This window comes from Nothobranchius furzeri, chromosome 3 (genome assembly GCF_043380555.1).
Source record: "Nothobranchius furzeri strain GRZ-AD chromosome 3, NfurGRZ-RIMD1, whole genome shotgun sequence".
Taxonomy (NCBI): Eukaryota; Metazoa; Chordata; class Actinopteri; order Cyprinodontiformes; family Nothobranchiidae; genus Nothobranchius; species Nothobranchius furzeri.
In genome coordinates, this window is record NC_091743.1 from 2,702,691 (window position 1) to 2,717,531 (window position 14,841).

A 14,841-nucleotide genomic window follows, 5' to 3' on the forward strand; every position below is an offset into this window, starting at 1 on the left:
TGCTAGTCTCACACTTGGATAAGATGCAAACTGTTGTTTGTTACCAGTTCTCGTACGTGTGTAATGGCAATAACGCTGAATCCTAATCATAAGTGTTTTTATCTATCACATTATCATCTCATTTACTTGCTCCTATCCCAGAATCAGTGATCGTTATTGCCAGCGCAGGTGGAGATGGTGGAACATGTTTTACTGGTCTTCTCCAAGTATGCTGCAACCTACAGCTGGACCTTAGTGAAACAGAAGCTAACTTTTTTTCTTCTTTTATTGAACAATCCATTCATACAAATTTCCATAAATGAACACACATACATACATATATATTTTTTTCTTTTTCTTTTTTTTACAAAACTACAAATGACAGATTGTAAGTATCACAATGCCACTGTGTAATTGTAAAAAGGAGTAACAAAAGAAAGAAGAAAAAACATCAAGCTTGAAGAACTGGAAAAAGGCAAACAAAAAAAGGCAAAAAAAAGAAGAAAAGGCACTAATTTAATAAAACAGAATTAATTTAGTAGATTTGTAACATTTAACTTGTGTATTTTTTAAGTGACTTACAAAATAAATTCGTCTCTTTTGAAAACCCCAAAATTTGGATTCACTTTTAAAAAGTGAATCAGAAGCTAACTTAGGGTTTTGTTTAGCATGTAATACCGTGCACCCTCCAGCAGGGGGCGGTAAAGCACCTAGAAGTGGCTTAAAATCGTACACGAAAGAAAGACAAAACATCAAACAGTCGGTCCTACAGGGGGCGCTATCACCTCCGTGTGTTCAGCACTGCCACATTTGTAAAAGAAGGACAGAAGGACCAACAACGAGGAGTCAGACGCCGCTGAAAACGGCCATATCACTTAGTTAAGCCCACTCGGTTTTCAGAAGCTAATTTTGTTTCATTAGATCGTGAAAAAACGCATCTTTGCTTGTGTTTGGCTCGGAGCGAAGAACGGATAACGTCACACTACCCACGCGCACAGGTAACCTGACACTAAGGTGCTGGAAGCAGCAGCCGGGGTTCGTACAGGTGTGGTTTAAAAGCTCGTTTGGTCACGCTGGAGTCCTTCTGTCTGTAACAATGACACGTCAGGCTGCGCATTCTGGTGGTAGAGCCAAGATGGCGGACGGACAGTGACGAACTTCAGCTTGTTTACAAATGAACGTCCGAACACGGGTTCCGCTTTAGCTCTTAGTGCAGATGTTCTGAGAAAACGTCCTACCCGTAGGCTGATTTTACGGTGTTTTACATGACAAACCCTAACCGAAAAAATCAAGTATCAAGGTCAGTAAAACGTACTATTACTTGCTACTTATCTATTTTCCTGCAAATATGACAACGGAGTAGCATTTCCTTTTTTGTTGTGCGCATGCGCGCACCTGCTCACCAACCACGGGTAGGACGGTTTACGGGGTAGGAGAAAGGAACTTCTAGTCACCGGAAGCTCAGGTCAGCTCCCAAGTCCCAAACCCAGTCACCTGAAACGTTGCTGTTGCGGGGCTCGGAAGACCCGAATACCAGTAGGACAGGAAACACGCGACCCAGCCCTCCCTGCTGGACTGCTCTGTGATGCATGGCTTCCGGGAAGCGCGTGCGTGGTCTCATTGCACCCACGTTTGACTCAGAAACTGGTAAGAAACCTTGACGTTGCATCCTGCTGGATCTTCATGAGGGATGTAAGGAACAAGAGGATGTGACATCATCTGATGAAAATGACCAGCCTTCATTCGGACCAGGAACTCCAGCTTTCCTACGGCACCGGTTCTCTATCAAAGGTCACCCTCCCGCACAACCATCCGTGTTTCTGGGCCACCATCAGCCCAGAACACTCGTGAGTTAGAGATTTGGGTTTGAGGCAGCTGTAGTCACCTGCTGATCAGGAGGTTGGTGGTTCAGTCCTGGCAGGACACCAGCCCCCTGGCCTGTCGCTGTGTTTGTGAGCTCTTTGGTCCTAGTCTCTGTGAGAACGTTTACCATGTTCTGTCTTTCCCACTGCAGTCTGTTATGGAGGCCTCAGACGAGTCGGGGACACAGTCAGCCTCTGAGGATGTAAATCCACTTTTCCTGCAACAGCTACGAGAACTTGACATCCCTGAAGATGCAGCCAAACAGGTGGGACATGTTCTTCAACCCTTCTTAGGGGGGTTAGGAAGGTGCTGCAGCCTCCGGCGGCCCCATCACTTTAAAGTGAAACGGACTGATGTGGTTTCCAGCGGAGGCGAGCGTCGATGCAGTGCGGGATTATGGGTAGTTAGCTGAAGCACCGGGGGCTGGGGCTGCTTCTCCCCGTGCCCAGTACCAACCAGCTCAGGAAGATGGTGATGATGTGCAAAATCATGAATATCTTCCTCATTAATCAGTACTGATGAATGTCCATAGTTCCAACAGTAGAACTATAAAAATGTAGAATGTGGTACTGAAGTGGATTTACTTCAGTAAAACCAGCTAGTGGGTACAGATCTGACAGTCCTCTACCTGAGATCCTTGTTTATCAGTTTCCTGTCAGGAGGAGGACTAAAGACTAGCACGGTTCTAGACTCTTCAGAGAGAAGCTTTCTGCCAGACTTTCATGGTTTACCGTCAACACGATGGATGTAAGCTGTCCTACGTACCCGACTGAGCTCTTCCTTTGCTTGTCTTCTTCTCAGGCACTCCTGCACACCCAGAATGTCTCTGCTGAGGAAGCAGCCATGTACTACTTCAACAAACTGGAGAATGAGGTGCCATAAGATAGCATTAGTCCTCCACAGGTACACGTTGGTACGTCAGTCCCAGTTCAGCTGGTCCAAAGCCAAATCTTAGTGTCTGTCTGTGTGCTTGCTGTGACACACAGGAGGAGGCTGACGATGATCTCATGTTCAAGATGGTGTTTGTAGTGAACATGGACCTGGCCATGGGCGTTGGAAAGGTAAATCCAGGGTAGGACATGTGAGATGTTCTAGTCTAGTCGGCTCTAAAGCCTGCGGCACACGAGCGCTAACAGCTGAGCAGCCGGCCTCGCCGTGCGCCTGACTTTCACTGAGTTTCCTGCCTCGCGACACGCTGAGGTGAACATCTAACTGCTTTGATATTTTCTGCCTCACGGGGCGTAGAAACTCAGTGTGTGCATATCAGACGTGTTGTAAATGATGCAGCAGAAGAGTCAGTAAAGCACGGGGAACCGTTTAATGAGAGCTTCTGCAAAAACAGCATCATCTCTTACTGTGGAGCAGTTTTTCTGTTGGGGGCGTGGTCGGTTCCAGGTATCAGCTGCTGTGTGTGGTTTTGGGTGTGCAGGTGGCAGCTCAGGTGGCCCACGCTGCTGTGGGACTGTACCAGGCTCTGCAGGGAAAACCCAGCTGGAGGGAGGCTGCCTGGAATTGGGATAAAAGTGGGTAAGGAAGTCCACCGCGCGTCTGAGCTTCACCTTCACTCTGTTCTCCAGAGCTGCTGCCGTTTGTTTAGAAGAACCTTTCTGAGTCTCTGTAAAAATGTTAAGAAGCGAGTGTGCTGTTGATGCAGAGCCAAGAAGGTGGTTGTCCAAGGCACCAACGTGGCCCATCTGCTGGAGCTGCAGGCCCTGGCCATGAGCCTCAACCTGCCCACGTACCTGGTCCAGGATGCAGGGCTCACTCAGGTGGGTGCATGTTTGTTTAGTGAGGATTTCTTTTCTGGGGCCTCATTTATGAAGCTTTCTGTAGAGTCCTAACCCCCAAATTCCACTACCTCCGCTCCGGTCCTCCCCCGCCCTCCGCAGCCGCTCGCTTCCGAACTCAATTTTTACCGGTACCCGCTCTACAACGGCTCCGCTCCGGTGCGGAGACCTGAGGGGGGCAAACAGGCATGCGCGGGATTTTCGAGATCTTGCGATACAGACCGAGCAGTAAACGCGGAAGTTAGATCCAAACACCCGTTGTGTGGGAGAAGCATCGGCATGAACTGTTTAATCTGCCCATCATTTGTGTTGAGAGATCAGCAGTGTTTGGATCAACAAAGGGTGACTACTTTGATAGTAGAAACCGTATTTATGGCTTACTTTTGTGCATTTAAACTTCAGCCGCCATTGATAGTTGTTAAAAGTTGTTAAACCTGTGCATATGAAACAAAAAACGCCTTTTGTTTATCGATTTATTGTGAAAAAAGGAAGTTGTGCTTGCTCCTTTTCCTGTTGGGCGGTTGTGATTTCTGTCCATTTACTGCGGAGGTGCTCCGGTGTCCGGCAAAAATAGGATCGATTCTATTTCTGCCGGACGCCGGAGCAGAGGGCGGCGCCGCACTGCCGGAGCATGGCCACAGTAGTGGAATTGCTCTGATTGACTAGAACGGGACCGATTTTGCTCCGGAGTTCGTGCCGGAGCGGAGCGGAGGTAGTGGAATTTGGGGGTAACTGAAAGTCCCCTCGAGCCCAGCAAACCAAATGACCTGCACCAAGTCATTATCTGACCTCGGAGCGATCGGTGGACACCACTAACCCCGTGCTCTAGTTCTTTTTTTAAACTCAGAACAGTTTTGTTAGCCGTTGTCCTGCTGCGTTTCGTTAGCGGCTGCAGACTTCCTCAGGCTGACGCGTCAGACCCCGTCGGTGCGTAAGCAAGCGTTCTAAATGAGGCCCTGGTTGTTGTTCTGAGGGAAACTCCATGGGAACACGCCCACCTGGTTTCCTGCAGGTGGAGGCGGGGTCCCGCACCGTCCTGGCCATCATGGGAGAAGAGGAGATGGTGAACAACGTCACCGGTAGTCTGAAGCTGCTCTGATGGGTGCCAGCCTTTATGGCAGAGAGGACCAGTAGAGAGCGGTGTAAAACCAACGGAGCAGGAGTGAACCGAGCCAGAACTCAGCACTGGTTTCCTTTTCTTCTCGTCTGAGCTGCTTGACCAGCTGAGTGCAGAACGTCTGCATCGTACCGAGGGTGATGATCACTTCTTCAGAGCTTTAGTGATGCGTCTGCATGCTGCTGTTCAAAAACCCCTGACCTGAGGACTCCATCACGCTTTGTGCATACCCGTTGTTCATCCTGCTTCATCTGCAGAGTCCCTCCCAAGATGGGAACAGAACATTGTTGGGATACGTGTAGGAAACCAGACCTGTTTGTCATTCTGAACCACTTCTCCCGACTCCTGTCCCACCAGGGGCCGTTGTTTAGCTCCTTCAGTCACATTTTACTGTAAATAACCATCTGTGATATGAAATATTACCTAAAGCTAGTTTGAAATCTAAACTCCTGTTGTGTAACGTTCATGTTCCTTTGTGTAAGTGCTTCAGACTGGAGGGAAATAAAGCGTCCCTGCATCACTAGACATTGTGGAGTGTGTCCTGTTGGCTCGAGTTCCTCCACCCAGCTGCAGCGATGAAGCGACCCAAAACCAGTCCAGGTGTGACAAGGTTAGGGTGAGCTGCTGCGTCACTCTCAGGAGAGACCTGCGACTGTAGGGGGGTGAGTCACCTGTGTGTCCTGGCCTGCCTTACCTCTACAACAGTGGTATGCACAATAGTTCAGTTTTATTTTCCATCTGTAGGTGTCGGCTGTGCCCTGGTAAAACAAAGATTGGGCTGGGATGGGTTATGCCTAATGACTACCCAAATACAGTAATGCGCGATTATGTACAGTTAATATGATGTTAAAGACTTTGACTCAACTTGGGCTGAAGCGTGGAGCGAGGGGATGAGTATCTGTAAAGAAGATGGGGCAACGTCAGTTACACACACCTGGTTTGGGTTTAAGGAGTCATGTTGAGCAGAAAAACATCCACAGTAATTTATGCCAGTCAAAGGTGAAGTCATCTCCAGTAAATGCAGACAGAACAATATACAGTAACACAGTACTCTGTTCTCCTAACCAGTGCAGGAATAGAACAGAGTGCTGTGGTGAGGGTTAAAGTCCACAGCAAACGGATGGTTGGGAGTGTTCCTCGGGCTTTAGGAGTCAAAATTTCACTTTATAGAAAAAGTGCCAATTCACAACAAAATAAACATTCCTATTGAATCTAGTTCATTGTGCCAATTATTTTCCCTCTAACATTTCCTATCTTTTCTATTCAATTCAGGTTTATTTATAAAGCGCCAAATCACGAGTCGTCTCAAGGACCTTCACATAATAAACATTCCAATTCAGGTCAGTTCATTAAGCCAATCAGAAATAATGTTTCCTATATAAGGAACCCAGCAAATTGCATCAAGTCACTGACTAGTGTCAGTGACTATACAGCAATCCTCATACTAAGCAAGCATGCAGCGACAGTGGAGAGGAAAACTCCCTTTTAACAGGAAGAAACCTCCAGAGAATCCTGGCTCAGTAAAAGCAGCCATCCTCCACGACTCACTGGGGATGGAGAAGACAGAGCACACACACACACACACACACACACACACACACACACACACACTAATGTGTCTATAGTTACATTGTGATTTCTTAGTAAATATTCTATTTGGTGAGAGATAAACTTTATTGTATTTATCCTAGTGGATCTATAATTAAACGGGTAAACTAGTAGTAGCACATTCAATGTCAAAGAGAGTAAAATGTTATTATCAGGGGAGGGAGAATGTTTAAGTGGTTAGCAGCAGTGTGCTAGACGATGGCCCCCTCCATGAGGCCACCACAGCTCAGCAGAACATCATTGTAGCTTCTTCTGGGGAGAAAACACTTAGAGAGAAAATAAAGTTAACACACACACACACACACACACACAAAGTGCCCCTCATCATGTACAATACAAATGGAAACAGTGTTCCCTCACCCGGACGTAGGTCACTGGAGCCCCCTCTGGAGCCAGGCCTGGAGGTGAGTCACGTCGGCGAGCTCCTGGTGGCCTAGCATTCATCCATGGAGCCCAGCCCAAAGAGGAAACATGGGTCCTCTTTCCCATGGGCATGGGTGCAATGTGTGATGGGTGGTAGCTGAAGGCAGAAACCTTGGTGGTCTGATCCTCGGCTACAGAAGCTGGCTCTCGGTACGTGGAATGTCACCTCACTGGTGGGGAAGAAGCCTGAGTTGTTGTGCGAGGTTGAAAGGTTCCCATTAGATAAAGTCGGGCTCACGTCAATGGCTCTGGCTCTGGAAAAGTTTCTGAGGGGGGCTGGACACTACCAGTTTGGAGGTGCTGAGCAAGGGTGGGCATATTAGTTGCCCCCCATCTTGGTGCCTGTATGTTGGGGTTTTCCCTGGTGAACGGGAGGGTAGCCTCCCTCCGCCTGTGCGTGGGGGACGGGTTCTGACTGTGGTCTGTGCTTATGCACCAAACTACACCTCAGACTACCCACCCCTTTTGGAGACCTTCGTGGAGGCGTTGGAGAGCGCTCCTTCCAGTGACTCCCTCATTCTGCTGTGAAACACTTACGAGGGCAACGACAGCGAGACCTGGAGACCTGGAGAGGTGTGGTGGGGAGGAGTGGCCCACTGATCTGAATTTGAGCAGCGTTTTGTTATTGGACGTCTGTGCCAGTCATGGATGGTCCATAATGAACACCATGTTCAGACATAAAGGTGTCCACATGTGCTCTTGGCACCAGGATACCTTAGGCTGCAGCTCGATGACCGACTTTGTTGCTGTTTCATCTGACCTGCGGCCGCAGGTCTTGGACACTCGGGTGAAGAGAGGGGCGGAGCTGTCAACTGACCACTACCTGGTGGTGAGTTGGCTCCGATGGTGGGGGAGGATGAAGTCAGACCTGGCAAGCCCAAATGTATTGTGAGGGTCTGCTGGGAACGTCTGGCGGAGTCTCCTGTCAGAAGTTTCACTTCCCACCTCTGACAGAAGGAAAGGAGTATGGTAAACATGTCTTGTACTTAAATAAGTGAAGGACGCATGCAAAACCGTGAATTTTTACAACAAGATTTTATCTAGAGAAAATACAAAAATATGAAAAAACTAACTTCTCTTCAAATTTTTGTCTGATTTCTGTTATTCCAACAGAAGACACAGCAAAACAGTCAAAAACGACACTAATCCGTGTTTCCTTCACCCAGCACACCGGTACTCTCTTCTGGTCATACTTCATACTCGTGCTGACGGCCAGCCTTGTGGGGTGAACTTCATGTCACTGGGCCCCTTTGACCAAATGATTCACTGACCTGGGTGTGAAACTGGATTCTGATTTGTCATTTGATTCCCAAGTGAACACAGTGATGAGATCCTGCTTCTTTCAGCTTTGCCGCCTGTCTAAAAATCAAGTCAATGACCTCCAGAGAAGATTTAAGGACTAACGTGTGCGTTATTGGCCGTCACGGCTGGATTATTGCAGCTCCCTGTATGCCAGAATGACTCAGGCTAGGTTGTAGATGGTGCAAAATGCTGCTGCCAGGTTCATCCACATGGTAAAAAGGTGGGAGCACATACGCTTTGTGGCATGGTGTGGAAACAATCATCTGACCTTGAAGGTGAACAAAACAAAGGAGATGATTTTAGACTTCAGAAGAAACAGGGTGGAGTCAAACACTGTTTCCATCATGGGAGAAGAAGTGGAGGTGGTTGAGGAACACAAATACCTTGGAGTTCACCTGGACTGGAGAAAGAACAGCGAAGCCGTTTACAAGAAGGGACACAGCAGACTGCACTTCTTGAGGATGCTTATGTCCTTCAGTGTCTGTAGCAAGATGCTGCAGATCTTCTACAAGTCTGTTGTTGAGAGTGTCATCTCTTCAGCCATCGTCTGTTGGGGTAGCAGCATCAGAAGCAGGGACCTGAAAAGGCTCAACAGCCTAATAAAAAAGGCTGGTTCTGTTCTGGGGACGACTGTGGAACCGCTGGAGGAGATCATGCAAAGAAGGATTCTCCAGAGAATCAAGAAAATGATGGACAACCCTGAGCATTCTCTTCACAAGACTGTCCGACAACGGAAGAGTGTCTTCAGTCAGAGGCTTCTTCAGTTTGGCTGCAACACTGACCGCTACTGGAGATCCTTCCTGCCAACAGCCATTGTAATATACAACAACTCTTTGATGACTTGATTATTATTATTATTCTGAGCTACTACAGCAATCAGTTTCCCCCTGGGATTAATAAAGTACTTTTGAATTGCATTGAATTGAATGTCCATCCTGGATGTTCTGCAGTGGTTGCCCGTGCAGCACAGCATAGCAATGAAAGTCCTAGTTTAATTGTCTTGGCACTTGCTGGAACACCTCCACCGTATCTTTGTCATTGAGGGTGGGGGTAGCCTTCTGACCCATGACGTGCAGAATCACACATGAGCCACAAGGTATGGGAATAAATAAACGATTTTATTTAAGGAGATTAAAGGTGCTGCTCCAAAAGGAGGGCGGGGTTGTCCAGGAACCCTGTGTAAAACAGGGAAGTGTCTCTGTTGAAAGTCCATCTGAATCGATTTGTACAAGGCAAGAGGTTCTGGGGGGTGGATGTCTGGTCTGAGTGGCCGTGGAAATCCAGGAGGTCCAGAAGAGCCAGGAGGGAAGACTGATGATCCAAGGGAGAGCAGGCGGCCAGGGGAGAGGGAGGAGGTGTGTGGGGAGCAACTGGAACATGATTAATGCTACAATCTTCCATAGATACTATGGCACCAAAAATAGTCGAGGAAAAAAAGGTGTTCAAAGGTCTCTAGAAATACAAACATTACAGAAAAAACAAAACAATGCAGCAAGAGCTACCCAAACGTGAGTTGTGAATCTGGCATTAAGAGTCTCACTGCTCCTTAAATCCGCTGGCAGGTGATGGGTAACCAGTCGGAGCTGGGACCACTCTCGGGCACACACACACAACACAGGAGGCACCCTCAGACCTACCAACCCCTGCACTCTGCTGATTAGGATCAGCGGGTAGAGCATAGGTCTAACAGTAACGTCTGGAGGGGAGCGAGCCTTCACTGCACACAGCCAGTCCTCTCCTGTCTGGAGTTGTAGAGCAGCAGTTCAGGTCTGTTTAGCTTTTTTGTTGCTTTACTGGTCTTATTTAGTTTTACTGCTATTTTTGGGTTATATGTTGCGATGCTGTATTGTTTTTAGGAGTCATGTTATGTTTTGTTCTATTGTTTTTTACGTGTCTCTTCCAGCGTGGTCGTATTTCTAATTCTACTGTGTATCATCTATGATTTTATTATGTACCGCACTTTGGGCGGCCTCGACTGTTGGCAGGGAGGAGCTTTGAAAATATATCTAATGAAATGATGGAGGAATGGTGATACTTTCAAAATAAAAGTCTTTACTTCAAAACAATACTAACTTAAACTGATTAGCTAAGAATGACAAAAACATAATATAAAACAGATTGCCACAAAATATAACTTAAAAGATCCTTTTGGCTCTAATAGAATATTCTGGCCACTAATTTGTGCTGGTTCAGCACATTTTGCTGTTCAGCCGAGCCTTAAACACTCTTCGTTTTACAGCCGAGCTTTTTCTGACCATCTAAAACTGGTTACAGTGAAATGAGTATTATGAAAAAACTAATGAGCTTTCACGTATTCATGTTGAAGGCTTTGAGCCGGTGAGTAACATGGAGCCCGACGCCATAACTGCTGGGTTTAAATGCCTTTACTGGCGGCTAATACACGAAACGGCCCATCATACACATCAAGCAGCCTCGCTTGACCTTGCTAGTGGCTGTGACTATCTCTCCAAGCTTCAGCTAAATCATTGAGTGTTTATGTTGCGTGGACAGTTTTCAAGGCACCGTACATTTTAAGAGTTATGACTATCTGTAAGTTGGTAAGTATTGTCTATCTACAGCAATAAGTATAATAAATGGCTTATAACACCATACCCTGATGTTAAACTTCCTGATGTGTATTTATCTTTCACACAAACACGTGGGCTTCTCCGCCACCGGCCTGAGCAACTCCTGTTGAACCATGCATGCTACACGGAGGTGAAACCCATTTTAAACGTGCTGTTCCCTGTGAGTCTGGAAAATAATAATAACAACTGATATTTATGGATCCAATTGGGGAAATGATTTCTATTTGGTATCTGACCGCCCCAGAAGGGCAGCGAGGGGCTGTTAGCACAGCGCTCAGAGAGAAACGTTCTGGGTTCTGCTCAAGGACACTTCAACACCTGACCTTCTGGAATCAAACCACTCAACTTCATCTCAGTGGACACCCCCTTCAGCAACAGTAAATAAGATTTAAACACATATTCAAACATAATGGAGGCCATACACACTGCCCAGCAACATTGTCTCCACCTGGATCTAACTAAGCAAACATGAAGGAGCCTCCTATTGGACAATTACTGCAGGGCGAACATCGTTCAGCTGCAACAAGTTATTTAACCCAACTGGTGCAACGAGCTGCTGCTCATTTAATAAACAACCAGGTGGAACGACACATCTGGTGCTGGAAAAGTCGTGTTAGTCGTGTGAGAAGGGTCAGATCATCGGCATCAAGCAGAGAAAACATCTAAGGAGACGCAGCAACGATTCAAACTGGGGTCAGAGCTGTCCAACGCATTATTCAAACTGGTCTGATGAGTCCAGGTGGACCCTGGTCCAGAGTGATGGTGCATCAGGGTAAGAAGAGAGGCAGATGAAGTGATGCACCCATCATGCCCTGTGCCTACTGTACACGCCTGTGGGGGCAGTGCCATGATCTGGGATTGCTGCAGTTGGTCAGGTTCAGCAACAGGATGTGCTCCAAGGAGGAGGTGCGATTATCACAACCGGAATGAAGCGTTCTGTGTGTGAAAGTCCACATAAAACAAGTGTCAATGCAATACTTGTGGCAGTGCAGCAAACAAGGTAGTCGTTAAAGAATGAATCTGAAAGAAACACCACAGCTGTCACAAAGTACAAAGATGATATGAAGCTGTGACTGGGAAGAAAACAAACAAGAGCCAATATCAGTTGTTGACAAACACTGAAAAAATGTAAATAAAACATTTTCCAGAGTGGGATTTGACCCCTGAACTTACTGAGCCCAAGGCTCAAGGCCAGACTCATGCTCCTAGAGCTAACTCTCCGGACCATGCTGTGGCCTGGTAGGGTTTCGAACCCCAGACCCCTTGAACCAGCCAGCTCTGCAGGTGGAGGACAAGATGCAGACTGCTGTTTATGAAGCAAGAACTGCTGCAGCTTCATTATTTTTGTCCCAGGAAGACCAATCAGCCCAACCATCTGCTCAGAGTTCCAGGCTTCCTTCCTCGTGCTCTTGGCTTGAGATCCAAAACCAACCAGCTGGTCATCTTCAGAAGAAGCTGCTGAAGCACCTGCTCCATTTCCTTCACAGCTGAGGATGGACTGGGTCTCTTCAAAACTAAAGACGTACTTGACAATAGTCAGCAGACTGCCTTTACCATGGCCCGGTGTCAGAAAGGTTCCAGATGCTCCCTCCTTGTGGGAACCTTTGATGAGGTAAGTGTAGTGTTGTTCTGCAGAAGCCACCTAAAGGACTTCCCTTTGTATCTGCTTGGCTCTGTCTGATCAGTGATGTCCCCAGCCCACCTCCTGCAGGACAAACCCCAGGGTTCCCTCACGAAAGACCACACTTTCCCTGGGTAAACGCTACAATTCTTCTGCTTTTTCACCTGCAAAGGAAACGTGACAAATAATAGACTGTTGTAGGATTTACGGGAAAAAATAGCGTTGTTTAAAAGTTTCAGCCTGGATTACGTAATTACGTAGCACGTACAAAGTATCAACTCCAATAACCTAAATGGTTGGTCTATAAAAAATGATTGACACATGAGCTGTCCAATCAACGAGAGGGTCCGGGAACCTTGGTGAGGTCCGCCCACGAACAGCGCCCCTGCACGGTCGTCAGGGAAACCCCGTATTGTGATTGTGTGTCAGTTGCGTCGGGGCCTGTGCTCGCAGCCGGCGTGGAGGGGGATGGGAGCCATCGTGATTGTAAGGACCCAAGACAGAATCCGGAGCCCAGGCTCACGTTTAGAAGTGTGTACCCCATAATAAACAGTGACTGTAAATATAGAAGACACTGACGTGACTGGAGTTGTTCACCAGGGATTTACTTTAATGATTCAATGGATGTAATACACCCGCACAGGACAGGGAAATTAACTTTCCGACATTTTGGGTGAAATACTGGGAACTTTTTTTCTTCCTCTTGGAGAGGTGTCTACTTGTAAGGGCATCGGACACAGGGGAGTCCGAGGTGGATGAACGGGCCTGCTGGGCCACACGGAGAAGATAATGGAGTACTCCAAGGACTGAAGTTTATAAATGGTTTTGTGTCGTTTGCACGAGCTTGGAATGCCTCTGTAGGTGGGTACTAAGTGTGTGTTATTAGCAATGCTCATATGAATGTGCTCGCGACAAAATGCCACCATGTTTTCGTCTTAGCCATGGAGCTAACAACCTAGCGGGAGCATTTCAGTGTCTTCAAGTGTATCCTAACAAGTTAGTTTCGTGCCATGTTCCGTCTTTAGGGTGTCCGGAACCCCCTCCGGAGCTTTCTGACCAGCCCCTGTTGTTTTTGGTAGCTCCAGCGATGCACACTCGGGTTAATAACCTGTGTTATTGTAAGCTGCCACGAGCTAATTCTCTTAGCTAGATTGGTTTGGAGTAGTGATGTCTTAGTGAAAGAGTTTCCGTTTAGTGTTTTGATGACGTTGAGAACAACTTGTCTCCGATGGCCACAGATACGCAGCTTCCATTTATCGCTCTGGTTGTATCTGAACGGGAGACGAAAGGAGCCTCGTGTTTTTCTAATCGTTTCCGTAATGTTGAGTCGGACGTGTAGCGCACTATTAAACACCATTAATGCCGCGCTGAACACCTTCCCTTGGCTAGTTCCTTAACGTTCTGGCAGTGATCTGGAAATGTGATGGTCGGATGTTTAGGAAAGGCTGACGCGGCAGAAATGCAGACTAAAACGGTTAGTTTGGTGTTATTGTTGCGTTTAGCGACAGCAGAGTGTTGGGTTGAAAGCCTTTGCCAACGTTTTTGAATAGGATTGGTTTCAGGGTCGGATCTTGTACTTTAGTTGGTTAGCTAGCCGAGCACAGCTAGCCTAGCTCTCGGCTCCTGGATGTTTGTGTAATTTGATGCAAGTTCTCACCATCTTTGTGAGGGTTTCATAATGGTCTGTTTTCCACAGGCATCCATAATGCTAATGGTGTTAATCTGGTATTTGACAACATTACGGTAATGCAGTTGTTTGCAACAACATCCCTGATCATCTGTGCTGATTATTATTCACCTTTTCCATTTGGCCTTGCGTGTGATGCGGCGTGTGCGTGTGAACCCAGAACTGCAGGTTAGTGACTAGATATTTTCACCTCCCCAACCCCCCACCCGTTTGGGTGGCGGTGTGATGAATGAGCGGCTCTAGAGATCAGCTCTGGTTTCATTGTACGATGACACGGGGTGGATTACTCCTACATCAGTTTTATTTACCACAAACAAAAACGGCTAAATGCTTCTGTTCCACCGTTATGTAACACACCTGTGCCAGTAAGGATAACACGAGTCTGGCTACACACACACACACCCGTGTGTGATTTCTAGGTTTCGCTTTAAGTAGCTTAGTGTGGTGTTGCACAGAAGTCCACACAAGCCCCGTGTGCCCCCCCACTCTGATGGATGCAAATGCACAATGTCTGCAACACTCCACTCCAAACACACACGAGCTTGTTGCTTCTTCAGGCCACAAACTGGATGTGACTCACTCTGTCTGCAGTTTAATTTGAAAAACCCAATTGTGTGTGTGTGTGCGCGCCTTTCTATAATACACATTTTTACAATCTTTATTCTGCTAATGGATTGCTCCGCACAGAGTGTCACTGCTTATACAACTAAATGAAATGCTTATACTAGCCAACTGATCGTTTTGTAACTCAGGAGATGCAGCGGGTTGTCCAGTTATCAGAAGGTTGTAGGGTCGATCCGTCTCCTGGCAGATAATTCTGCTGTTGTGTCCTTGTGCAAGACACTTACCCTCCCTGCCTGCTGGTG

The 14,841-nt window shown here is 47.2% G+C and overlaps 1 protein-coding gene across 2 annotated transcripts; it reads left to right on the forward strand.

Moving 5' to 3' along the window:
- Positions 1-747: 747 nt before the first annotated feature.
- Positions 748-4,954, forward strand: si:dkey-19e4.5 (UBA_like_SF and PTH2 domain-containing protein). Of its 2 annotated transcripts, none has more exons than XM_015942129.3 (7): positions 748-977; positions 1,994-2,107; positions 2,644-2,715; positions 2,829-2,903; positions 3,272-3,369; positions 3,497-3,611; positions 4,642-4,954. In XM_015942129.3, exons 2-7 carry the CDS (start codon positions 2,000-2,002, stop codon positions 4,726-4,728), a joined length of 555 nt encoding a protein of 184 aa, XP_015797615.1. In that variant the 5' UTR covers positions 748-977; positions 1,994-1,999; the 3' UTR covers positions 4,729-4,954. The 2 variants fall into 2 exon arrangements, with proteins under 2 accessions (XP_015797615.1, XP_015797617.1); XM_015942131.3 differs by lacking the exon at positions 748-977 and adding an exon at positions 1,671-1,826.
- The last annotated feature ends 9,887 nt before the right edge of the window (positions 4,955-14,841 follow it).

Bases quoted from the DNA above. Each gene is read 5' to 3' on its own strand.
- si:dkey-19e4.5 (XM_015942129.3), top strand. From the start codon at position 2,000: ATGGAGGCCTCAGACGAGTCGGGGACACAGTCAGCCTCTGAGGATGTA. The intron at 2,108-2,643 runs GTGGGACATGTT...TCTTCTTCTCAG, and splicing joins CTGAAGATGCAGCCAAACAG to GCACTCCTGCACACCCAGAA. The intron at 3,370-3,496 runs GTAAGGAAGTCC...CTGTTGATGCAG, and splicing joins TGGAATTGGGATAAAAGTGG to AGCCAAGAAGGTGGTTGTCC.